This window comes from Ranitomeya imitator, chromosome 2, assembly GCF_032444005.1.
Source record: "Ranitomeya imitator isolate aRanImi1 chromosome 2, aRanImi1.pri, whole genome shotgun sequence".
Lineage (NCBI taxonomy): Eukaryota > Metazoa > Chordata > Amphibia > Anura > Dendrobatidae > Ranitomeya > Ranitomeya imitator.
The window spans coordinates 388,081,183-388,108,148 of NC_091283.1; the positions used below are offsets into that span (position 1 = coordinate 388,081,183).

General features: G+C 45.3%; 1 protein-coding gene across 1 annotated transcript in view; it reads right to left on the reverse strand.

The window, feature by feature from the left end:
- The window catches only part of LOC138664114 (oocyte zinc finger protein XlCOF6-like), a 103,594-nt gene extending 78,524 nt beyond the window's left edge, over positions 1 to 25,070 (reverse strand). The window contains exons 1-5 of the mRNA XM_069750541.1: positions 24,831 to 25,070; positions 24,522 to 24,701; positions 24,315 to 24,438; positions 24,134 to 24,231; positions 23,500 to 23,590 (exon numbers count right to left, since the gene is read on the reverse strand). Of these exons, the coding sequence (XP_069606642.1) occupies positions 23,500 to 23,590; positions 24,134 to 24,231; positions 24,315 to 24,438; positions 24,522 to 24,701; positions 24,831 to 25,013 (676 nt within the window). The 5' untranslated portion in view covers positions 25,014 to 25,070. The remainder of the gene's footprint in view (positions 1 to 23,499; positions 23,591 to 24,133; positions 24,232 to 24,314; positions 24,439 to 24,521; positions 24,702 to 24,830) is intronic.
- Between the last annotated feature and the right edge of the window lie 1,896 nt (positions 25,071 to 26,966).

Sequence of the window (26,966 nt, forward strand, 5' to 3'; positions counted from 1 at the left end):
AGATTAGCGAAATTAGGATTATTTAGTCTAGAAAAAAGACGACTGAGGGGCGATCTAATAACCATGTATAAGTATATAAGGGGACAATACAAATATCTCGCTGAGGATCTGTTTATACCAAGGAAGGTGACGGGCACAAGGGGGCATTCTTTGCGTCTGGAGGAGAGAAGGTTTTTCCACCAACATAGAAGAGGATTCTTTACTGTTAGGGCAGTGAGAATCTGGAATTGCTTGCCTGAGGAGGTGGTGATGGCGAACTCAGTCGAGGGGTTCAAGAGAGGCCTGGATGTCTTCCTGGAGCAGAACAACATTGTATCATACAATTATTAGGTTCTGTAGAAGGACGTAGATCTGGGTATTTATTATGATGGAATATAGGCTGAACTGGATGGACAAATGTCTTTTTTCGGCCTTACTAACTATGTTACTATGTTACTATGAAACCCCACAGGGAGGCATTTCCCCAGCAATGGTCACATAGTGTGTATTGATTTCTCATGAACTAGCACAGCACCAGCTCAGATCCTCCTCCATTTTCTAAGGTTGTTTACTAACCCACACACTGCCAAATTAGTATAAGAAAAGTCTGTCATCCTCTCCCTCACCATCTGTGATAAGCTCTTGACATATTCATAACTGTGGAGTACTGTGTTGTAAAGAAAAATGGTGCCTCGTGGTCCTCAAGGAAAAAAACTGCAATATACACTAATCTGGTCCAGTTAATGAACCAGGATATATATATATATATATATATATATATATATTATATATATATATATATATATATAGAAGACAGCTCTTGCTCGGTCCACAATGCAAACACAAAGCTGCATATAGAATCAAATAAGTTGGCAATTTGCCAACGTGACTGGTCAGATTTTTTTATTGGGCCGTCTGAAACCATTATCATCAAACAGATACCTAGCCTATGGTAGGGTTAATTCTGTATGTCGGTTGTTGTGTTATGGAAATTCAGACAGTAGCCACAAGCGGAGATTGGAACATACGTCAGAAAACCATGCAGCTGAGCTAGTACGTTTGCTTCCTAGCACTGAATGGACACATCATCACCTTACCCAGCAACATAGGTTCAAAACTCTCCTATCATGAAAAGAACAAAAATTTAAAAAACAGAACAGAAAATAGCCTTACCAACACCAGGTCAGATTGCCAATGAACCAGCAGGATGCTGCAGACCCCCATGATAAAGGTTGGGCAGCACAGGTGCAAAATACTGATGGAAACAGTCACTCACAAACCTATCACAAGACAGATGCTCCAATTCACCCAACCAACACTAAAGGGCCTGGCTGCATCCTGGAATAAAAATGAAAAAATATGGAATAAAAACATGACAAATAATGTAACAACGCCTTTATCATGGGGAGTCTGCTGCATCCTGCTAGTGGTAATCTGAACTGGTGCTGGTAAGGCTGTTTTCTTTTCCGTGAGGTTTTTTGAATTGTTGTCCTTTTCTGTGAACCGTTTTTAATTTTAGTGGACTCGCAAGTATGAGGACCCTTGATATGGATTGCAAGCTTGAGCTCTTCCTGTGTTCAGCGGTCACGTGGTACCGCTCATTAAAGTAATGAATATGGAAGCGACTCCACTCCCATAGGCGTGGAGCGCATATTCATTACTTTCATGAGCGGTACCATGTGACCGCTGAACACAGGAACAAGCTGCCAGCACCGGAGAGACCATTTGAGAAGCAGAGACGGCGCCAGGATTGGGTGATTATGACGGGGGAGGGTGATCCATGTGATATTCACCTGTCCCCGTTCCACCGCCGGGCTTTGTCTTCCTTGTCCTCTGGCTGAGACGTTCAGGTCAGAGGGCGCGATGACGTGGTTAGTGGGGACACAGGTGAATAATGCAAGTGCCGGGGGCCTGAGCCAGCAGCGACATCGGCACCTTGCCCCCATAGCACGCCAGTGTCCCCTCCTGCTCAGGACACTAGCACTTGGCACCCAGCGACGAGAGGTGAGTATGTCATTTTTTTTTAATCGCAGCAGCAGCATACTGGCCTATTATTCTATGGAGCATCTTATGGAGCCATCAACCTTTATGGAGCATTATATGGGGTATATTATTCTATGGAGCATCTTATGGGGCCATCAACCTTTGTGCAGCATTATATGGGGCATATTATTCTATGGAGCATCTTATGGGGCCAACAACCTTTATGGAGCAGCATATGGGGCATAATATCCTATGGAACATCTTATGAGGCCATCATTAACCTTTTATGCAGCATTATATGGGGCATATTTTAATATGGAGCATCTTATGGGGCCCATCATGAACTGGAGCATTATATGGGGCTCCTGATTCAATATGGATATTCAAACACACTTAACCTACTGATGTCTCAATTAATTTTACTTTTATTGGTATCTATTTTTATTTTTGAAATTTACCAGTAACTGCTGCATTTTCCACCATAGGCTTATACTCGAGTCAATAAGTTTTCCCATTTTTTTGTGGCAAAATTAGGAGTCTCGGCTTATACTCGAGTATATACGGTGTGTGTGTATGTATATATCTATATATATAATTGTCTAAGGGTTTTTCCGTCTGTCTGTCTTTCTGTCTGTCTGTCCTGGAAATCCCGCGTCTCTGATTGGTCGAGGCCGCCAGGCCTCGACCAATCAGAGACCGGCACAGCATTGACGTAGAAATCCCGCGTCTCTGATTGGTCGAGGCCGCCAGGCCTCGACCAATCAGCAACGGGCACAGCGACGATGATGTCATAAAGGACGTAGACATCCTGCGTCTGATTGGTCGAGGCCGCCAGGCCTCGACCAATCAGCAACGGGCAGAGCGACGATGATGTCATAATGGTTGCCATGGCGACGATGATGTCATAAAGGTTGCCTCGACCAATCAGCGACGGGCACAGTCTGCCGCGAATTCTGGAATCATCATTGTCCATATATTACAGGGACATGCATATTCTAGAATACCCGATGCGTTAGAATCGGGCCACAGTCTAGTATATATATAATTGTTTAAGGGTCACTTCCGTCTTTCTGTCTGTCCTTCTGTCTGTCACGGATATTCATTGGTCGCGGCCTCTGTCTGTCATGGAATCCAAGTCGCTGATTGGTCTCGCCAGCTGCCTGTCATGGCTGCCGCGACCAATCAGCGGCTGCCACAGTCTGATTAGTCCCTCCCCTGCAGTCAGCGCCCAGCCCCTGCTCCTTACTCCCCGCAGTAACCGGTCACACAGGGTTAATGCCAGCGGTAACGGACCGCGTTATGCCGTGGGTAACTCACTCCGTTACCGCCGCTATTAACCCTGTGTGACCAAGTTTTTACTATTGATGCTGCCTATGTAGCGTCAATAGTAAAAACATCTAATGTTAAAAATAATAATTAAAAATCATTATATACTCACCTTTTGCGACGCTCCGGTGACCGCTCCATGCAAGCGGCAGGTTCCGGTGCCAAGGATGGTATGGGAAAAGGACCTGCCATGACGTAACGGTCATGTGACCGTGACATCATCACAGGCCCTGCGCGCCTGCGCGAGAAGGACCTGCCATGACGTCACGGTCATGTGACTTTTTGATTGGAAAATTAGCTCCAATCGTTAGCGGACACCATGTCGCGTTTGGAGAGCCCCTGTGTGCCTAAACATTGGAGCTCCTCCACAAGTGACCCCATTTTGGAAACTAGACCCCCCAAGGAACTTATCTAGATGCATATTGAGCACTTTAAACCCCCAGGTGCTTCATAGAAGTTTACAACGCAGAGCCATGAAAATAAAAAAATAATTTTTCTTTTCTCAAAATGATTTTTTAGCCCACAATTTTTTATTTTCCCAAGGGTAACAGGAGAAATTTGACCCCAAAAGTTGTTGTCCAGTTTCTCCTGAGTCCGCTGACACCCCATATGTTGGGATAAACCACTGTTTCAGCACATGCCGGGGCTCGGAAGTGAAGTAGTGTCGTTTTGAAATGCAGACTTTAATGGAATGCTCTGCGGGCATCACGTTGCGTTTGCAGAGCCCCTGATGTGGCTAAACAGTAGAAACCCCCCACAAGTGACCCCATTTTGGAAACTAGACCCCCAAAGGAACTTATCTAGATGTGTGGTGAGTACTTTGAACCCCCAAGTGCTTCACAGAAGTTTATAACGCAGAGCCGTGAAAATAATAAATACATTTTCTTTCCTCAAAAATAATTTTTTAGCCCAGAATTTTTTATTTTCCCAAGGGTAAAAGGAGAAATTTGACAGCAAAAGTTGTTGTCCAGTTTCTCCTGAGTATGATAGTACCCCATATGTGGGTGTAAACCACTGTTTGGCCACACGTCGGGGCTCGGAAGGGAGAGAGCACCATTTGACTTTTTCAACGCAAGATTGGCTGGAATCAATGGTGGCACCATGTCGCGTTTGGAGACCCCCTGATGTGCCTAAACAGTGGAAACCCCTCAATTCTAACTCCAACACTAACCCCAACACACCCCTAACCCTAATCCCAACCCTAACCCCAACACACCCCTAACCCTAGTCTTAAGCCTAATTCCAACCCTAACTCTAATTCCAAACCTAACCCTAAGGCTATGTACCCACGTTGCGGATTTGTGTGGGGATTTTTCCGCACCGTTTTAGAAAAATCTGCAGGTAAAACGCACTGCGCTTTACCTGCGGATTTCACCTGCGGATTCCTATTATGGAGCAGGTGTAAAACGCTGCGGAATCCACACAAAGAATTGACATGCTGCGAAAAATACAACGCAGCGTTTCTGCGCTGTACTTTCTGCACCATGGGCACAGCGGATTTGGTTTTCCATAGGTTTACGTGGTACTGTAAACGTGATGGAAAACTGCTATGAATCCGCAGTGGTCAATCCACTGCGGATCCGCAGCCAAATCCGCACCGTGTGCACATAGCCTAATTCTAACCCTAATTCCAACCCTAGCCCTAATTCTAACCCTAATTGTAACCCTAATTCTAACCCTAGCCCTAAGTGCAACCCTAGCCCTAAGTGCAACCCTATCCCTAAGTGCAACCCTATCCCTAAGTGCAACCCAATCCCTAAGTGCAACCCTAACCCTAAGTGCAACCCTAACCCTAAGTGCAACCCTAAGTGAAACCCTATCTCTAAGTGCAACCCTATCTCTAAGTGCAACCCTAACCCTAAGTGCAACCCTAAGTGCAATCCTAGCCCTAAGTGCAACCCTATCCCTAAGTGCAACCCTATCCCTAAGTGCAACCCTATCCCTAAGTGCAACCCAATCCCTAAGTGCAACCCAATCCCTAAGTGCAACCCTAACCCTAAGTGCAACCCTATCTCTAAATGCAACCCTAACCCTAAGTGCAACCCTAACCCTAAGTGCAACCCTAAGTGCAACCCTAACCCTAAGTGCAACCCTAACCCTAAGTGCAACCCTAACCCTAAGTGCAACCCTAACCCTAAGTGCAACCATAAGTGCAACCCTAACCCTAAGTGCAATCCTAACCCTAAGTGCAACCCTAACCCTAAGTGCAACCCTAACCCTAAGTGCAACCCTAACCCTAAGTGCAATCCTAACCCTAAGTGCAACCCTAAGTGCAACCCTAGCCCTAAGTGCAACCCTAAGTGCAACCCCAACCCTAAGTGCAACCCTAACCCTAAGTGCAACCCTAACCCTAAGTGCAACCCTAAGTGCAACCCTATCTCTAAGTGCAACCCTATCTCTAAGTGCAACCCTAACCCTAAGTGCAACCCTAAGTGCAATCCTAGCCCTAAGTGCAACCCTATCCCTAAGTGTAACCCTATCCCTAAGTGCAACCCAATCCCTAAGTGCAACCCAATCCCTAAGTGCAACCCAATCCCTAAATGCAACCCTATCTTTAAATGCAACCCTAACCCTAAGTGCAACCCTAACCCTAAGTGCAACCCTAAGTGCAACCCTAACCCTAAGTGCAACCCTAACCCTAAGTGCAACCCTAACCCTAAGTGCAACCCTAACCCTAAGTGCAACCCTAACCCTAAGTGCAACCCTAAGTACAACCCTAACCCTAAGTGCAATCCTAACCCTAAGTGCAACCCTAAGTGCAACCCTAACCCTAAATGCAATCCTAACCCTAAGTGCAACCCTAACCCTAAGTGCAACCCTAGCCCTAAGTGCAACCCTAAGTGCAACCCCAACCCTAAGTGCAACCCCAACCCTAAGTGCAACCCTAACCCTAAGTGCAACCCTAACCCTAAGTGCAACCCTAACCCTAAGTGCAATCCTAACCCTAAGTGCAACCCTAACCCTAAGTGCAACCCTAACCCTAAGTGCAATCCTAACCCTAAGTGCAACCCTAAGTGCAACCCTAGCCCTAAGTGCAACCCTAAGTGCAACCCCAACCCTAAGTGCAACCCCAACCCTAAGTGCAACCCTAACCCTAAGTGCAACCCTAACCCTAAGTGCAACCCTAATCCTACCCCTAACGGAAAAACAAAAATAAATATATTTTCTATATTTTATTATTTTCCCTACCTATGGGTGGATAAAGGGGGGGTTATTTACTTTTTTTTATTTTGATCGCTGTGATAGGTTCTATCACAGCGATCAAAATGTACAGGGAAGGCGGGCGCACTGCGCATGCGCCCGCCATTTTCCAAGATGGCGGCGCCCATGGGAGAAGACCGAGGACACCGGGAGGGACACCAGGACTCGGTAAGTAAGGGGGGGTGCGATCGGACAGTGGGGAGGGAAGGGGGCAGAGGGGAGGACGGGGAGGGTCGGAGGGGGGAGGATGGCGCTGAGGACATAACGGAGGGGTACGGAACACTGACGGCGGCTGCAGATCGCCGCCGCCAGTCAGTGGGGGGGCCAGATCGGGGTCTCCAGCCATGGCCGATGCTAGTGCAGCATCGGCCATGGCTGGATTGCAATATTTCACTAATTTTCATTGGTGAAATATTACAGATTGCTCTGATTGGCTGTTGAAAGTGAAACAGCCAATCAGAGCGATCGTAGCCACGGGGGGGGGGGGGGGCGAAGCCACCCCCCCGGGCTGTAGTACCACTCCCCCTGCCCCTGTAGGTCGGGTGAAATTGGAGTTAACCCTTTCACCCGGCCTGCAGGGACCCGATCCGACCATGACGCATATGCTGCGTCACAGGTCAAATTGGCACGGGTTTTCATGACGCATACGCTGCGCCAAAGGTCGGGAAGGGGTTAAAGGAGTATTTCAGTTCCTTCAAATTTTTGGCACCTTTTCCAGTGTAGGAGACCCACTTTTTTGTGGCAAAATTAGGGGTTTTGGCTTAAAACTCGGGTTGGCTTATACTCGAGTATATACGGGTATATCATTTTTTATGTTTTGGAGTTTTTATACAATAAACACTTTTTTTTATATAAAACTAATTATTTTTGCATCCCTTTATTCTAAGAGCTAGAACTTATTTATGCTTCCGATGATGGAGCTATATGGCGGCTTGTTTTTTGTGGGACAAGATGATATTTTCAGCGGTACCACGATTATTTATATCTGTCTTTTTGATTGCGTGTTATTCCACTTTTTGTTCAGTGGTATAATGATAAAGCATTGTTTTGGCTTTTTTTTTTAACCCCTTTTACCCCCAAGGGTGGTTTGCATGTTAATGACCGGGCCAATTTTTACAATTCTGACCACTGTCCCTTTATGAGGTTATAACTCTGGAACACTTCAACGGATCCCGGTGATTTTGACAATGTTTTCTCGTGACATATTGTACTTCATGTTAGTGGTAACATTTCCTTGTCATTACTTGAGTTTATTTGTGAAAAAAACGGAAATTTGGCGAAAATTTCGCTATTTTTCAACTTTGCATTTTCATGCCCTTAACCCCTTCATGACCATGGGATTTTTCATTTTTCCGTGTTCGTTTTTCACTCCCCTCCTTCCCAGAGCCATAACTTTTTTATTTTTCCGTCAATTTGGCCATGTGAGGGCTTATTTTTTGCGGGACGAGTCATACTTTTGAACGACATCATTGGTTTTAGCATGTCGAGTACTAGAAAACGGGAAAAAAATTCCAAGTGCGGTGAAATTGCAAAAAAAGTGCAATCCCACACTTGTTTTTTGTTTGGCTTTTTTGCTAGGTTCACTAAATGCTAAAACTGACCTGCCATTATGATTCTCCAGGTCATTACGAGTTCATAGACATGTAACATGACTAGGTTTTTTTTTATCTAAGTGGTGAAAAAAAATTCCAAACTTTGCTAAAAAAAAAAAAGAAAAAAATTGCGCCATTTTCCGATACTCGTAGCGTCTCCATTTTTCGTGATCTGGGGTCGGTTGAGGGCTTATTTTTTGCGTGCTGAGATGACGTTTTTAATTATAGCATTTCGGTGCAGATACGTTCTTTTGATCGCCCGTTATTGCATTTTAATGCAATGTCGCGGCGACCAAAAAAACGTAATTCTGGCGTTTCGATTTTTTTTCCCGCTACGCTGTTTAGCGATCAGGTTAATGCTTTTTTTTAATTGATAGATCGGGCGATTCTGAGCGCGGCGATACCAAATATGTGTAGATTTGATATTTTTTTTATTGATTTATTTTGATTGGGGCGAAAGGGGGGTGATTTAAACTTTTATTTTTTTTTATTTTTTTAACATTTTTTTCAACTTTTTTTTTTTACTTTTGCCATGCTTCAATAGCCTCCATGGGAGGCTAGAGGCAGGCACAACGCGATCGCCTCTGCTACATAGCAGCGATCTGCTGATCGCTGCTATGTAGCAGAAATGCAGGTGTGCTGTGAGGGCAGACCACAGGGTGGCGCTCACAGCCACCGGCGATCAGTAACCATAGAGGTCTCAAGGACCTCTATGGTTAAAATGGAGACGCATCGCCGACCCCGATCATGTGACGGGGGTCGGCGATGGCGTCATTTCCGGCCGCCCGGCCGGAAGCGGTAGTTAAATGCCGCTGTCTGCGTTTGACAGCGGCATTTAACTAGTTAATAGGTGCGGGCAGATCGCGATTCTGCCCGCGCCTATTACGGGCACATGTCAGCTGTTCAAAACAGCTGACATGTCCCGGCTTTGGTGCGGGCTCACCGCGGAGCCCTGCATCAAAGCAGGGGATCTGACCTTGGACGTACTATCCCGTCCAAGGTCAGATAGGGGTTAAATCACAGAGATATGTTACACAAAATACTTAATAAGTAATTTCCCACATGTCTACTTTAAATCAGCACAATTTTGTAACCAAAATTTTTTTTTTAAAGGAGTTATTATGAGGGTTAAACTGTGACCAGCAATTTCTCATTTTTACAACACAATTTTTTTTCGGGACTACATTGCATTTAAAGTCACTTTGAGAGGTCTATATGATAGAAAATACCCAAGTGTGACACCATTCTAAAAATGGCACCCCTCAAGGTGCTTAAAACCACATTCAAGAAGTGTATTAACCCTTCAGGTGTTTCACAGGAATTTTTGGAATGTTTAAAAAAAATGAACATTTAACTTTTTTTCACAAAAAATTTAGTTCTGATCCAATTTGCTTTATTTTACCAAGGGTAACAGGTGAAATTGGACACCAAAAGTTGTTGTACAATTTGTCCTGAGTACGCCGATGCCCCATATGTGGGGGTAAACCACTGTTTGGACGCATGGCAGAGCTCGGAAGGGAAGGAGCGCCATTTGACTTTTCAATGCATAATTAGCTGGAATTGAGATAGGACGCCATGTCGCGTATGGAGAGCTCCTGATATGCCTAAACAGTGGAAACCCCCCAAAAGTGACACAATTTTGGAAAGTAGACCCCCTAAGGAAGTTATCTAGATGTGTGGTGAGCACTTTTATCCCCCAAGTGCTTCACAGAAGTTTATAATGTAGAGCTGTAAAAATAAAAAATCATTTTTTTCACAAAAATGATTTTTCGCCCCCAATTTTTTATTTTCCCAAGGGTAGCAGGGGAAATTGGACCCCAAAAAATGTTGTACAATTTGTCCTGAGTATGCTGATACTCCATTTGTGGGGGTAAACCACTGTTTGGGCGCATGGCAGAGCTCAGAAGACAAGGAGTGCCATTTGACTTTTCAATGCAAAATTGGCTGGAATTGAGATGGAACCCCATGTCTCGTTTGGAGAGCCCCTGATGTGACTAAACAGGGGAAACCCCCCAAAAATGACCCCATTTTGGAAAGTAGACCCCTAAGGAAGTTATCTAGATGTGTGGTGAGCACTTTGAACCCCCAAGTGCTTCACAGAAGTTTATAATGTAGAGCCGTAAAAATAAAAAATCACATTTTTTTCACAAAAATTATTTTTCGCCCCCAATTTTTTATTTTCCCAAGGGTAGCAGGAGAAATTGGACCCCAAAAAATGTTGTGCAATTTGTCCTGAGTACGGTGATACCCCATATGTGGGAAAAAACTACTGTTTGGGTGCATGGCAGAGCTCGGAAGGGAAGAAGTGGCGTTTTGGAATGCAGACTTTGATGGAATGGTCTGCGGGCATCAGGTTGCATTTGCAGAGCCCCTGATGTACCTAAACAGTAGAAACCCCCCACATTTGACCCCATTTTGGAAACTAGACCCTCCAAGGAACTTATCTAGATGTGTGGTGAGCACTTTGAACATCCAAGTATTTCACTAAAGTTTATAAAGCAGAGCCGTGAAAATAAAAAATATTTTTTTTCCACAAAAATGATTTTTTAGCCCCCAGTTTTGTATTTTCCGATGGGTAACAGGAGAAATTGGACCCCAAAAGTTATTGTCCAGTTTGTCCTGAGTACACTGATAATCCATATGTGGGAGTGAACCAATGTGTGGGCGCACGGCAGAGAACGGAAGGGAAGGAGCACCATTTTACTTTTTCAACGCAGAATTGTATGGATTGAAATCGGACATGATGTTGCATTTGCAGAGCCCCTGGTCTGCCTAAACAGTGGAAACCTCTCAATTCTAACTTCAACCCTAAAAACAACACACCCCTAAATCTAATCCCAACGCTAACCACACCCCTAACCCCAACACACCCCAAACCACACCCGTAACTCGAACACACCCCTAACCCTAATTCCAACCCCAACACAACCCTAACCCCAACTGTAACCACACCCCTAACCCTGACACACCCCTAACCCAACCGTAAACGTAATCCAAACCCTAGCCCCAACCCTAGCTTTAGCCCCAACCCTAACTTTAGCCCTAACCCTAATGGGAAAATGGAAACAAATAAATTTTTTTATTTTATTATATTTCCCTAACTAAGGCTGTGATAATGGGTGGCTTCATTTACTATTTATAGCAGGTTTTTATGTTTGGCACACACTAAAAGACGCTGTAACGGGGTCTACCAAGCTGGGGTACCTCTTTCAGTACCACCCCGTGTTTCAGGAGGTCCACTCTGCTTTGGCTGGAGTCTGAATGAAGGACCCTGGCTGAAATTGCTTCGTTACATCGGCGCATCTAAAAGATCACTACTTCTCCACGTATTTCCAGTCTGCCAACACTTTACTCACAGGACACAAAATATATCACACAGATACAGAGGGCAGGCCAATAGAAAAGCGGCAGGCCAGACATACATTACAATAGCCGCAGGTGGCCGGAGCCTGCCAATATTTACAAAGGTGGGGGGCGGACAAAAGGGGAATATCGTGTCCCCTCTGCCCAGGGGCGCAGCCTGTGGGCTGATGCATTAGGGACATGCATCTCACATGGAACCTATACTGCACAACATATTCTGGGTGCTGAGTGGTTCTGTAACACGTAACAGACGCTTTTTATTGCAAAAAATATTTTTGCATTACCACATTCTGAGAGCTATAATTTTTTCATATTTTGGTCCACAAAGTCATGTGAGGTCTTGTTTTATTGTGGGACGAGCTGACGTTTTTATTGGTACCATTTTCGGGCACATGACATTATTTAATCACTTTTTATTCCGATTTTTGTTAGGCAGAATGAACAAAAACCAGCAATTCGTGAATTCCTTTTGGGGGGGCGTTTATACCGTTCCGCGTTTGGTAAAATTGATAAAGCAGTTTTATTCTTCGGGTCAGTACGATTACAGCGATATCTCATTTATATAATTTTTTTATGTTTTGGCGCTTTTACACAATAAAAACTATTTTATAAAAAAAATAATTATTTTTGCATCACTTTATTCTGAGGGCTATAAATTTTTAATTTTTTCGCTGATGACGCTGTATGGCGGGACAAGATGACGTTTTAGATGGTACAATGTTTTTTTATATCCGTCTTTTTGATCGCGTGTTATTCCACTTTTCGTTCGGCAGTATGATGATAAAGCATTGTTTTTTGCCTGTTTTTTTTTTTTTTTACGGTGTTTACTGGGCACAAGGGGGCATTCTTTGCGTCTGGAGGAGAGAAGGTTTTTCCACCAACATAGAAGAGGATTCTTTACTGTTAGGGCAGTGAGAATCTGGAATTGCTTGCCTGAGGAGGTGGTGATGGCGAACTCAGTCGAGGGGTTCAAGAGAGGCCTGGATGTCTTCCTGGAGCAGAACAATATTGTATCATACAATTATTAGGTTCTGTAGAAGGACGTAGATCTGGGTATTTATTATGATGGAATATAGGCTGAACTGGATGGACAAATGTCTTTTTTCGGCCTTACTAACTATGTTACTATGTTACTATGTTACTGAAGGGGTTAACTAGTGGGACAGTTTTATAGGTCGGGTCGTTACGGAAGCGGCGATACTAAACATGTGTATTTTTTTTTTTTTTATTTACATAAAGAAATGTATTTATTGGAACAATATATATATATATTTTTTTTTTTTTTACACATGTAAATATTTTTTTTATCTTTATAACATTGCCCCAGGGGAAACATCACAGATCAGCGATATGACAGGCACTGCAGGGAGGCTTGCAAGCCACCTCCCTGCAGGACCCGGAAGGAGCTCCGCGCCTATTTTGGATTCGGGACCTGCAGGTAGGAGGACGGAGGAGATGCTTGGATCGCGTTGCTCCGAGGGTCTCAGGGAAGCACGCAGGGAGCCCCCTCCCTGCGCGATGCTTCCCTATGCTGCCGAAACACTGCGATCATGTTCAGTGTTCCGGGGGTTAATGTGCCAGGAGCGGTCCGTGACTGCCCCTGGCACATAGTGCCGGATATCAGCTGTGATAATCAGCTGACACCCGGCCGCGTTTGGCCACGCTCCCCCCGTGAGCGCAGCTGATCGCGTTAGACGTACTATCCCGTCGGTGGTCATACATGCCCATACCACCTCGACGGGATAGTACGTCTAATGTCAGAAAGGGGTTAATGGTATTCACTAAAGGGGTTAACTAGTGGGACAGTTTTACAGGTCGGGTCATTACGGAGGCGGCGATACCAAATATGTGTACTTTTATTGTTTATATTTTTTTTTAAATTCAAATATTTATTGATGGAATAAATCTTGATTTTTTCATTATTATTTTTTATTATTTTTTTAATATTTTTACAATTATTTAAAAAAAAAAAAATTACATTTCATTCTTGTTTTTACAGATTGTCCCACTATGGGACAATCATTTTCTGCAGGCTGATCGCTTCTATAGCATGCAGATCTGCATGCTATAAAAGCTGTCAGCGCTGCAGCTTCTGTACACTGACACTGAGAGACTTCCTAACATGCACTGCGCATGACAGGAAGTCTCTCAGCTCTGGCATCCTAGATGTCGTCATTACGACATCGGGTCTCCATGGCAGCAATCGGCACGCCACAGGGTCTCCAATCCAAGGGCAGATTGGCTGTCAGCCCCTCTGCCAGCTCCGGAATGCTGCGATCATGTTTGATCGCAGTGTTCTGGGGGTTAAAGTGCCGGGAGCGGTCCATGACCACTCCTGGCACTTAGTGCCGGGTGTCAGCTGTGAGAATCAGCTGACAACCAGCCGCGATCAGCTGTACTGCCCCTGTGAGCACGGCTGATCGCCTGTGACGTACTATCCCGTCTATGGGCATACGGGCCCAGGGCAAATGGATGTTAGTATGTCTGATGTCAGAAAGGGGTTAATTATAGGGGGACCCCACGTCATTTTTTGGGGGGTCCCCTATTTTTATAGCCAGTAAAGGCTAAGTGTACAGCTGTGAGCTGATATTAATAACCTGGGAAGCTCCACGGGTATTACCCCCTTCCCAGGCAATAAACATTTGCCCCCAGTCGCTGGCTTTCTCTCTGCTGGCTTTGAATATTGTGTGGGAGGCCACGCCATTTTTGTTTTTAAAATAACCATTTATTAATTAAATACATGTACAGTAATTTCCATACACACTGTACTAATTGTAGTTGTCACTGACATCTATATATAACTATTCTATATGTATTTACTGTATGTAATCCATCTCTTCTATCCTGTCGACTCCTGCAGTGATTTTGCAAAAGTCGGCAATCTATCTCGCTATCTATCCATGTAATATAAATACATATATACTGTATATGTGTGTATGTCACTGACATGTATGTACCGTATATACTCGAGTATAAGCCAAGATTTTCAGCCCAAATTTTTGGGCTGAAAGTGCCCCTCTCGGCTTATACTCGAGTCACGGTGGGCGGCAGGGTCGGTGGGTGAGGGGGAGAGGGCGCTGAGGCATACTCACCTAGTCCCGGCGCTCCTGACGCTGCCCCTGCCTGTCACACTGTCTCCGGGTGCCGCAGCTCTTCCCCTGTTCAGCGGTCACTTGGGACCGCTCATTAGAGAAATGAATATGGACTCCACTCCCATAGGGGTGGAGCCACATATTCATTCCTCTGAGCGGTGCCAGTAACCGCTGACAGGAAGAGCTGCGGCACCCGAAGACAGTGTGACAGGCAGGGGCAGCGTCAAGAACGCCGGTACTAGGTGAGTATTTTATATTCACCTGTCCGCGTTCCACACGCCGGGCGCCGCTCTGTCTTCGCGTCCTCTTGCACTGACTGTGCAGGTCAGAGGGCGCGATGATGCATATAGTGTGTGCGCCGCCCTCTGCCTGATCAGTCAGTGTGGAGAGACGCCGGGATGAGACGCCGGGAGCTGCAAGCAAGAGAGGTGACTATGGCATTTTTTTTTTTATTATTGCACCAGCAGCAGCAATGGCACAGCATTATATGGAGCATCTATGGGGCAATAATGAATGGTGCAGAGCACTATATGGCATAGCTATGGGGCAAGAATGAACGGTGCAGAGCACTATAAGGCACAGCTATGGGGCAAAAATGAATGGTGCAGAGCATTATATTGCACAGCTATGGGGCAAGAATGAACGGTGCAGAGCACTATATGGCACAGTTATGGGGCAAGAATGAACGGTGCAGAGCACTATATGGCACAGCTATGGGGCCATAATGAACGGTATGGAGCATCTATTTTTATTTTTTAAATTCACCGGTAGCTGCTGCATTTTCCACCCTAGGCTTATACTCGAGTCAATAAGTTTTCCCAGTTTTTTGTGGCAAAATTAGGGGGGTCGGATTATACTCGGGTCGGCTTATGTATTTATGGTATATATATATATATATATATATATATATATATATATATAGATATATATATATATATATATATCAATTCTATCTTTTCTACTATAACCTGTCAGTGTGATTTTTACAGTAGCGGCATATGAATTATCGGCTTTTCAAAGGACACCGGTGCATAAAAAACGGACAGCACTTGCGTGGTGCGAGTCCTGTGCGTTTTTTTTCTGCATCCATTGACTTGCATTGACGAGTCTCGTCCGAGACACGCAGCAAATCGCAGCATGCTGCGATTTTTTTCTCAGTCCGAATTCACCTGAGGAAAAAAAAAAAATCGCAGATAAGATGTCACCCATTGAATAACATTGGTCCAAGTGCAATACGATTTTTGATCGAATTGCACTTGTCCGTTTCTCGCACAAATGGGTATGAGCCCTAAGTGACATTTCAGTGCTGGCTCACTGTATAGGGATAAGATATTACTATAATATAATATGCTATTTACTAACCTTACAGAACTATTGAACATTTACTGCCTTGTGACTTATCACATTACCCGCACATGTCTACTTCGGAGAAGCTTCCATTTTGACCACCACAACTTTTCATTATTTATGTTGTACATACTTGTATACAGGATTAAATTTTGTGATTTTATTTTGCACCCATCCATTACTCCTACTTGGCCCTTTCCCTTGTTTCCGTACTGTAAGAAGTATTAATTTGGATATATATTTTGTACTTGAAAAAATCTGTTTGGTTGAAATAATATCTGTTTATTCACCACTAGAACTATTAATCACATTCACGCGTCATATTAGCTTTGCATCTGCATTATTGTGCTGGGATTCTCAGACTGTCAAAATCCAGGCTGATGCCTTCTGCCTTTCACAGTCTTTATGCCAGAGTTTGTGTCTCTTCTTATATACATAGTTACATAGTTATTAAGGTTGAAGGAAGACTTTAAGTCCATCTAGTGCAACCCATAGCCTAACCTAACATGCCCTAACATGTTGATCCAGAGGAAGGCAAAAAAAAAAAAACCCATGTGGCAAACAGTAAGCTCCATACAGGGGAAAAAAATTCCTTCCGGACTCCACGTACAGCAATCAGACTAGTTCCCTGGATCAACGCCCTATCAAGGAATCTAGTGTATATACCCTGTAACATTATACTTTTCCAGAAATGTATCCAGTCCCCTCTTAAATTTAAGTAATGAATCACTCATTACAACATCATACGGCAGAAAGTTCCATAGTTTCACTGCTCTTACAGTAAAGAATCCGCGTCTGTTATTATGCTTAAACCTTTTTTCCTCCAAACGTAGAGGATGCCCCCTTGTCCCTGTTTCAGGTCTATGATTAAAAAGATCATCAGAAAGGTCTTTGTACTGTCCCCTCATATATTTATACATTACAATAAGATCACCCCTTAGTCTTCGTTTTTCCAAACTAAATAGCCCCAAGTGTAATAACCTATCTTGGTATTGCAGACCCCCCAGTCCTCTAATAACCTTGGTCGCTCTTCTCTGCACCCGCTCCAGTTCAGCTATGTCTTTCTTATACACCGGAGACCAGAACTGTGCACAGTATTCTAAGTGTGGTCGAACTAGTGACTTGTATAGAGGTAACATTATGTTCTCCTCATGAGCATCTATGCCTCTTTTAATGCATCCCATTATTTTATTTGCCTTTGTAGCAGCTGCCTGACACTGGCCACTGAATATGAGTTTGTCATCCACCCATACACCCAGGTCTTTTTCATTGACGGTTTTGCCCAGAGTTTTAGAATTAAGCACATAATTATACATCTTATTACTTCTACCCAAGTGCATGACCTTACATTTATCCCCATTAAAGCTCATTTGCCATTTATCAGCCCAAGCTTCTAGTTTACATAAATCATCCTGTAATATAAAATTGTCCTCCTCTGTATTGATTACCCTGCAGAGTTTAGTGTCATCTGCAAATATTGAAATTCTACTCTGAATGCCCCCTACAAAGTCATTAATAAATATGTTAAAAAGAAGAGGGCCCAATACTGACCCCTGTGGCAGGGCCGCCATCAGGGCATTACAGCCGTGACTGGCGTATGGGGCCCGGTGAGCAGAGGGGGCCCGCATCGGGCCCCGTCTTATCTGCTCACCGGGCCCCTACCGACAGCCGCAGGCTGAACCGGGCCCTTAGCGGCGGCCGGCGCTGCAGCTGTTTAACGCTATTGACGTGCGGGCCCGCGCGTCAATAGTTAACAGCCGCCAGCCAATTTGAGGCTGGCAGCTGACGTCAGCCGCAGCGTGCAGGTCGCTGACGTCTGACGTCATTGTCAGTCGCCGGCGAGTGCACGCTTCAGCTGCGTGGAGAGAGCAAGAGCGCGGCAGGTAAGCAGAACTTGTTTTTGTGTGTTTTTTTAATTTATTGAGGGCGGCGATCCGGGGGGGGGGGGGGGCGCCCAGGGCAGTAAAGCTGGACACAGGGAGGGCAGAAAGATGGACACAGGGAGGGCAGAAAGCTGGACACAGGGAGGGCAGAAAGCTGGACACAGGGAGGGCAGAAAGCTGGACACAGGGAGGGCAGAAAGCTGGACACAGGGAGGGGGCAGAAAGCTGGACACATGGGGGGGTGTTATGATTAGGCAATTCAGTACCACAGTGAACATAGAGGTCAGAGCACATACAGTGATCTGACAATAATCCAAAAACATAGAACGAGCTCTGAGACGTGGGAACTCTGTTGACCGCAATCCCTAATCCTATCCAACACTAGAGGCAGCCGTGGATTGCGCCTAACGCTACCTATGCAACTCGGCACAGCCTGAGAAACTAGCTAGCCTAAGATAGAAAATAAGCCTACCTTGCCTCAGAGAAATACCCCAAAGGAAAAGGCAGCCCCCCACATATAATGACTGTGAGTAAGATGAAAAGACAAACGTAGAGATGAAATAGATTTAGCAAAGTGAGGCCCGACTTACTGAACAGAGCGAGGATAGGAAAGGTAACTTTGCGGTCAACACAAAACACTAAAAACCACGCAAAGGGGGCAAAAAGACCCTCCGTACCGAACTAACGGCACGGAGGTACACCCTCTGCGTCCCAGAGCTTCCAGCAAACAAATAGATAAGCTGGACAGAAGAAAAGTAAACAAAATAGCAAAGGAAAACTTAGCTATGCAGAGCAGCAGGCCACAGGAACGATCCAGGAGGAAAACAAGTCCAATACTGGAACATTGACCGGAAGCCAGGATCAAAGCACTAGGTGGAGTTAAGTAGAGCAGCACCTACCGACCTCACCACATCACCTGAGGGAGGAAACTCAGAAGCCGCAGTACCACTTCCCTCCACCAACGGAAGCTTACAGAGAGAATCAGCCGAAGTACCACTTGTGACCACAGGAGGGAGCTCTGCCACAGAATTCACAACAGGGGGGGCAGAAAGCTGGACACAGGGAGGGCGGAAAGCTGGACACAGGGGAGGGCAGAAAGCTGGACACAGGAAGGGCAGAAAGCTGGACACAGGAAGGGCAGAAAGCTGGACAAAGGGAGGGCAGAAAGCTGGACACAGGGGAGGGCAGAAAGCTGGACACAGGAAGGGCAGAAAGCTGGACACAGGAAGGGCAGAAAGCTGGACACAGGAAGGGCAGAAAGCTGGACACAGGGAGGGCAGAAAGCTGGACACAGGAAGGGCAGAAAGCTGGACACAGGGAGGGCAGAAAGCTGGACACAGGGGAGGGCAGAAAGCTGGACACAGGAAGGGCAGAAAGCTGGACACAGGAAGGGCAGAAAGCTGGACACAGGAAAGGCAGAAAGCTGGACACAGGGAGGGCAGAAAGCTGGACACGAGGGGGCAGAAAGCTGGACATGGGGGGGGGCAGAAAGCTGGACACAGGGGGGGACAGAAAGCTGGACACAGGGAGGGCAGAAAGCTGGACACAGGGGGGGCAGAAAGCTGGACATGGGGGGGGCAGAAAGCTGGACACAGGGAGGGCAGAAAGCTGGACACAGGGGGGGGCAGAATGCTGGTGGACACAGGGGCGGGCAGAAAGCTGGACACAGGGGGGGCAGAAAGCTGGACACAGGAGGGGGGGCAGAAAGCTGGACACAGGAGGGGGCAGAAAGCTGGACATGGGGGGGCAGAAAGCTGGACACAGGAGGGGGGCAGAAAGCTGGACACAGGAGGGGGCAGAAAGCTGGACACAGGGGGGGCAGAAAGCTGGACACAGGGGGGGCAGAAAGCTGGACACGGGGGGGCAGAAAGCTGGACACAGGAGGGGGGCAGAAAGCTGGAGACAGGGGGGGCAGAAAGCTGGACACAGGGGGGGCAGAAAGGTGGACACAGGGGGGGGCAGAAAGGTGGACACAGGGGGGGCAGAAAGGTGGACACAGGGGGGGGCAGAAAGGTGGACACAGGGGTCGCAGAAAGCTGGAGACGGGGGGGGGCAGAAAGCTGGACACAGGAGGGGGCAGAAAGCTGGACACAGGGGGGGCAGAAAGCTGGACACAGGGGGGGCAGAAAGCTGGACACGGGGGGGCAGAAAGCTGGACACAGGAGGGGGGCAGAAAGCTGGACACAGGGGGGGCAGAAAGCTGGACACAGGGGGGGCAGAAAGCTGGACACGGGGGGGCAGAAAGCTGGACACAGGAGGGGGGCAGAAAGCTGGACACAGGAGGGGGGCAGAAAGCTGGAGACAGGGGGGGCAGAAAGATGGAGACAGGGGGGGCAGAAAGCTGGACACAGGGGGGGCAGAAAGCTGGACACAGGGGGGCAGAAAGCTGGACACGGGGGGGCAGAAAGCTGGACACAGGGGGGGGCAGAAAGCTGGATACAGGGGGGCAGAAAGCTGGGCACAGGGGCAGAATGCTGTGCACAGGGGCAGAACGCTGCACACAGGGGCAGATTGCTGGACACAGGCAGATTGCTGGACACAGGGGCAGATTGCTGGACACGGGCAGATTGCTGGACACGGGCAGATTGCTGGACACAGGGGCAGAATGGAGAAACGGGGCATGATTGGAGACACAGGGGGCAGGATGACAGACATGGCGGCATGACTGGAGACACTGGGGCATGACTGGAGACAGATGGGGCAGGATTGGAAACAGATGGGGCAGAATTGAGACACGGGGGCATGATTGGAGATGGGGCAGAATGGTGATACGGGCATGACTGGAGACACTGGAGGCAGGATTGGAGACAGATGGGGCAGGATCATGGGGCAGGATGGATACGATGGAGACAGATGGGGCAGGATGGGGAGATCATATGGGGCAGGATGGATACTCATGAGGGCAGGATGGGAGAACATATGGCTGACGCCAGGAATGAGACACACGGGGGCTAGGATGGCGAATATTATTACCATAGGGGCTAATTAAGGGATATTATTACTGCAGTGATGTATTTATTTTATTTTTTGAGCATACTGTTCTAAATGGAGGGGCGCTCCTATTACTGTGTAGAGTGATACTATGTTGCCTTCTTCATGTGGTGTAATGTAGAAGTTGGGAAAATTAAGTAATGTGTTCTGCAAGTGGAACTCGAGATAACGGTGTTATTTCCTGCAGAGACGAGTCCTGGCTGGATGAAGTGATGGCGGTCTGTGCTGGATGAAAGATGAAGGACTTCACCTAGAGACGTCACTGGTGAGTCAGTGTTACCTATACACTGACACTATACACTGTATACTATATACAGAGGTCCTGTGTATAATGTCACCAGTGATCACTGGATTACCTATACACTATATACAGAGCTCCTGTGTATAATGTCACTGGTGATCACTGTATTACCTGTACACAGACACTGCATACTAAGTACAGATCTCCTGTGTATAATGGCACTGATGGTGATAGTATTGTGTTTTTTTTATTATTGATCAGTATTGTAGTATTCAGTCACTATGTGGTGGTAATATGTGGTCTGGTCATGATGTTGTGGTATTTGTTCCTTGTATTTGATATTATTCGATCACTGTGGTGGTAATATGTCATCTGTTCATGGTGTTGCGGTATTTGTGCCTTGTAGATAGTATTATAGGTCACTGTGGTGATATGGTGTCTGGTCATGGTGCTGTGGTATTTGTTCCTTGTATGTGGTATTATAGGTCATTTTAAAAATTGAAAAATAAATAAAAATATACCTAAATTGTATTGCATATTTTAACAAATATTTAATAGGTTACAGTAGAGTAGGGCCCGGCCAAAAGTGTCTACCTTGTCATTTTGGTGGCTTAAAAAATCTTTTGGCCAAAACAAAAGCTGCCGGCTATATGTGTGATCTGGTGATGGGAACTGTTAATGTGTGATAGGTGAGAAGTGGAGTTTTTCCAAGAAAGAGCGGTGGGACTGTGGACAGTTTGAGGGGTGGAGCGTGGAGGCTGGGGTGGAGCCTGGGCGGAGTCTCAAGGGGGCCCCGGAAATTTTGCCAGCATGGGGCCCTGAAATTTCTAGTGGCAGCCCTGCCCTGTGGTACCCCACTGCTAACCGCGACCTAGTCCGAGTGTGTTCCATTAATAACCACCCTTTGTTTCCTATCCCTGAGCCAGCTCTCAACCAACTTACACATATTTTCCCCTATCCCCATTATTCTCATTTTATGTATCAACCTTTTGTGTGGCACCGTATCAAAAGCTTTTGAAAAATCCATATACAATACATCTACTGGGTTCCCTTGGTCCAGTCCAGAACTTACCTCTTCATAGAAGCTAATCAAATTAGTCTGACATGAACGGTCCCTAGTAAACCCGTACTGATACTGGGTCATGGGGTTATTCCTCTTCAGATACTCCAGTATAGCATCCCTTAGAATGCCCTCCAGGATTTTACCCACAGTAGAGGTTAAGCTTACTGGCCTATAATTACCGAGTTCAGTTTTTGTCCCCTTTTTGAATATTGGCACCACATTTGCTATACGCCAGTCCTGTGGTACAGACCCTGCTATTATGGACTCTTTAAAGATTAAAAATAAAAGGCAGCACACAGGTGGCATATAGATGGCATCTGAGTACTATAAGGTTTTTTTTCACTGGCCCAATAAATGGAAAGTTTGGTCTACCAATTGGATCAAAACTAAAAAGTTTTTGGTGGCCTGTCTTAGGGCTTGCTCATTTTTGACTTTTATTTGTGTTACATCTTAGGAACAAACAAACAGAATTCACGTCCAAAACTGATTTCCTGCACAACTAATAAAAATGAAAGCAAAAGAAAGCCATTGATTGACGACCTGTAACGCTGGATAATGCTAATAACTAGTGATGAGTGAATATACTAGTTACTCGAGATTTCCCGAGTACGCTGGGGTGTCCTCCGAGTATTTTTTAGAGCTCGGAGACTTTGTTTTCTTCGCCGCAGCTGAATGATTTACATCTGTTAGCCAGCTTAAGTACATGTGGGGATTCCCTAACAACCAGGCAACCCCCACATATACTCAGCCTGGCTAACAGAAGTAAATTATTCAGCTGCGGCAAGAATAACTAAATCTCCGAGCACTAAAAATACTCGGAGGACACCCGAGCGTACTCGGAAAATCTCGAGTAACGAGTATATTCGCTCATCACTACTAATAACCTCTAAGAGGTCTGTCTGGATTCCATTATGTGATCTATTTTTGTAATGGAAACATTGCTATACATGATGCACTTTCTTACAGTTTGAAAAACTGATATGGTAAAAAAACAATTGCACCATCTACAGTATATACCAGTACATTATGCTTGTAAAGAAGAAAACTACTGAAATTCTAAGGCTGATAAAATTCTCTTGTACATAGAAAGTGCAGCCTGTGGCAGACTAGTAATATTTCTGCCTTCCATATAAGAGGTCTGGAGATGAATCCCTTGGCACTGTCAGGCCTAACATGGATATTTAGAGACATCTATTGAGCACCGTGAATACAGATACATCTTCTTTGCATAAGATCAGAATCATTCCAACACTTCAGAGAATAAAACCTCCATACAAAATAGTTTTAAAGAATTCTTGTTTAAGTGCTAAATCTTTTAACATAAAATACCCATAAAATAGCTCTGTGTTAACAAACACAAAAGGAATCAATGATAAATGCACCAGGCACTGACTGAGTAGAACCTGTGACTTCTCAGCATTTAGTGGTCACTACTCACCTGTGCGGTTATCTGTAGGAATCTCCTCCTTACACCGCTCATCACCCCTCACATATGTCCCTGCAGTATTAATAAGAATCAGAGCTTCACCCTGAAACAAATATAGTAAAAGTCACAGATAAACATAGAGGTTGCAAGAAGAGTAAAGATCATAAATAAATATGATGACCAAAAATGACAGCAATAGTTATCATATAGCTGCAGGTCTCCTGTATAAATCCAACCTGTTGGCTCCTAATTCTAACCAGCAGTCTCCATAACCAGAAAATTGCGAGAAGATGCAGACAACATCTAATGTTCAGACAACATTCAATGACAAGTTCTAAGCTTTCCACTGACATCACCACCGGTATAAAACATATACTATTAGTGGCAGTGGCGTAACTTGAAACTCATGGGCCCCATGCGAAAGCTCCAACGGGGCCCCCAAACATTTTAAATCTTTAATAGCAATAGTCTTTTTCTATAGGCCAAAGGGACTTTTAGGGCCCCCTGGGCTCCAGGGTCGATTGAAACCCCTGCACCTGTTGTAGTTACACCCCTGATTGGTGAATAGAACAAGACCGAACACAAGACCTTCACAGCCTTCTGTACAATCGTCGGAGAGATCTCATGACACCTTCTCTCCATTTACCTGATAATCCTGAGGAACATCGGGATCTTCTTGTTTACAGTCCTGTGGAAGAAGAGGACGGGGACATCTCTCTGGTATTGTCCTCTCACTGGATAGATCTGGAGGAAACACATACAGGGACTGAACTCATTCTTTACATACAGATAATTATAGGCCGTGTGTATTTAGTCCTGTCTATTACCTGGTGATGTGAGGGGCTGGGGAACCTCCATCATGACGTCCTTGTACAGATCTTTGCGTCCTTCTAAATACTCCCACTCCTCCTTGGAGAAATAGACGGCGACATCCTGACACCTTATAGGAACCTGACACATACAATGATACCGTCATCCCCGTGATCCCTCTATAGCGTTACTGTATAACGTCCCAGCATTCCCAGCAGTGTCACCTCTCCAGTCAGCAGCTCAATCATCTTGTAGGTGAGTTCTAGGATCTTCTGGTCATTGATGTCCTCATGTATCAGGGGGTGAGGTGGAGGCCCCGTGATTGGGCTCAGGGGTCTTCCCCATCCCTCAGACACAGGGTCCTGACAGCGCTCACTAGAGGTCTTCTTCACTACTGTGTAATCCTGGTTATGGAGAGACACATTAATAAACCTCACTACAGACATTTCCAGAGTCCTCACCTCTCCAGTTCTGTCCGTCTGTTATTCCCATAGATAAGAATGATGTAATGTGACGTCATCAGAATCTCTCACCTCTCCAGTAAGCCGGAAGAGGATCTCTAGGGTGAGGTGTAATATCCTCTCAGCCATCTTGTCCCTGTCCCTATCCATCCTTGTAGGGTCACTCAGGAGAATTCTCTTATATAGAAGATCTCCACTGAGAGGATCCGATATTGTAAAGACCTGAATGGGGAGAAGATGACGATGTAACATCATAAAGATCCCATGTAAGAAACCTCCGGAGCTGTTACCGGCGTCACATGATCACTACATCCAGTCATGGCCCCGTCCTGCCCCCCGGTATAACACATAGCCCCATTATAGTCACATACAGAGATTTACCACAGGCTCAGCACTGAGGGGGTTAATGTCCCCTGCCCCAGCAATGGGGAATCTCAAGCACCTACCTCCACCTGCAGAGCCCCACACCACATATATGGCTGTTCTGTGCACAGGACCTGTGATGAGGTCACAGTCATGTGATCAGTCATGGAGGGGAGGACTTCAAGTGTTTCCCTTTGAGGAAGTGGGAGTGGCCACATGTGGGAGAAGATGCTGGAAGACGTCTGCGCTGCTGATAGGTAATGAGGGAGCAGGGGATGTATGAGAGAAGGATAGAAGGCTGAATCCTAGTGGACCAAAAGACCGGTCTCTCTGACCACTAGAACAAACAGTGGTGCTTCAAGGGTTGTGAACCCTTCAAAGTTTTAATTTTTTTTTAATTAATCTGACGTAAAACTACATCAAATTTTCCTAAAAATAAACAGAAACCAAACAACAGATATAAGTAAAAAAATTTAGACTTTGTAATTTTTTTTATTTAGGTAAATGATCCAATATCACATGTCTGTGAGTGGTAAAAGTGTGTGACCCCCTTGTGCAGCAATAAGTGCATCTGGACTTATAGGGTAATTGTTGATTAGTCCTTGTCATAGATGTAAGGAGAGTAAAACTAATCCCAAACTGTTCTTCATCTATATCAATAGTAAAAGAATCATATGTGAAAGTGTAGGCCCCTTAAAAAATTGGGAGGAAAGAATGGTTGTAGATGATGAGGAAAAAGCTATTATATTAAGATCTGACATAAACACCTTCTTCTCCACGGTATTCATGGTGGAAAATAAAATGCTAGGTGAAATGCCGAGAGACAAATAAAACCCTATATTAAAGGTCACTAATCTAACCCAAGAAGAGGTGCGAAACTGGCTAATTAAGGTTAAAACAGATAAATCTCCGGATCCGGATGGCATACACCCACGAGTACTAAGAGAACTAAGTAATGAAATAGACAAGCCATTATTTCTTATATTTAGGGACTCTATAGCGACAGGGTCTGTTCCGCAGGACTGGCGCATAGCAAATGTGGTACAAATATTCAAAAAGGGCTCTAAAAGTGAACCTGGAAATTATAGGCCAGTAAATGTAACCTCTATTGTTGGTAAAATCTTTGAATTAAGATTATTTAAAGATTTTATTTGAAGGGTTTCTGAAGGATGTTATTCTGGATTATCTCAATGAGAACAACTGTTTAACTCCATATCAGCATGGGTTTATGAGAAATCGCTCCTGTCAAACCAATCTAATCAGTTTTTATGAAGAGGTAAGCTATAGGCTGGACCACGGTGAGTCATTGGACGTGGTATATCTCGATTTTTCCAAAGCGTTTGATACCATGCCACACAAGAGGTTGGTACACAAAATGTGAATGCTGGGTCTGGGAGAAAATGTGTGTTAAAGGGTTAGTAACTGGCTTAGTGATAGAAAGCAGAGGGTGGTTATACAGTCATGGCCAAAAGTATTAACACCCCTGCAATTCTGTCAGATAATACTCAGTTTCTTCCTGAAAATGATTGCAATCACAAATTCTTTGGTATTATTATCTTCATTTAATTTGTCTTAAATGAAAAAACACAAAAGAGAATGAAGCAAAAAGCAAAACATTGATCATTTCACACAAAACTCCAAAAATGGGCCAGACAAAAGTATTGGCACCCTCAGCCTAATACTTGGTTGCACAACCTTTAGCCAAAATAACTGCGACCAACCGCTCACGGTAACCATCAATGAGTTTCTTACAATGCTCTGCTGGAATTTTAGACCATTCTTCTTTGGCAAACTGCTTCAGGTACCGATATTTGAAGGGTGCCTTCTCCAAACTGCCATTTTTAG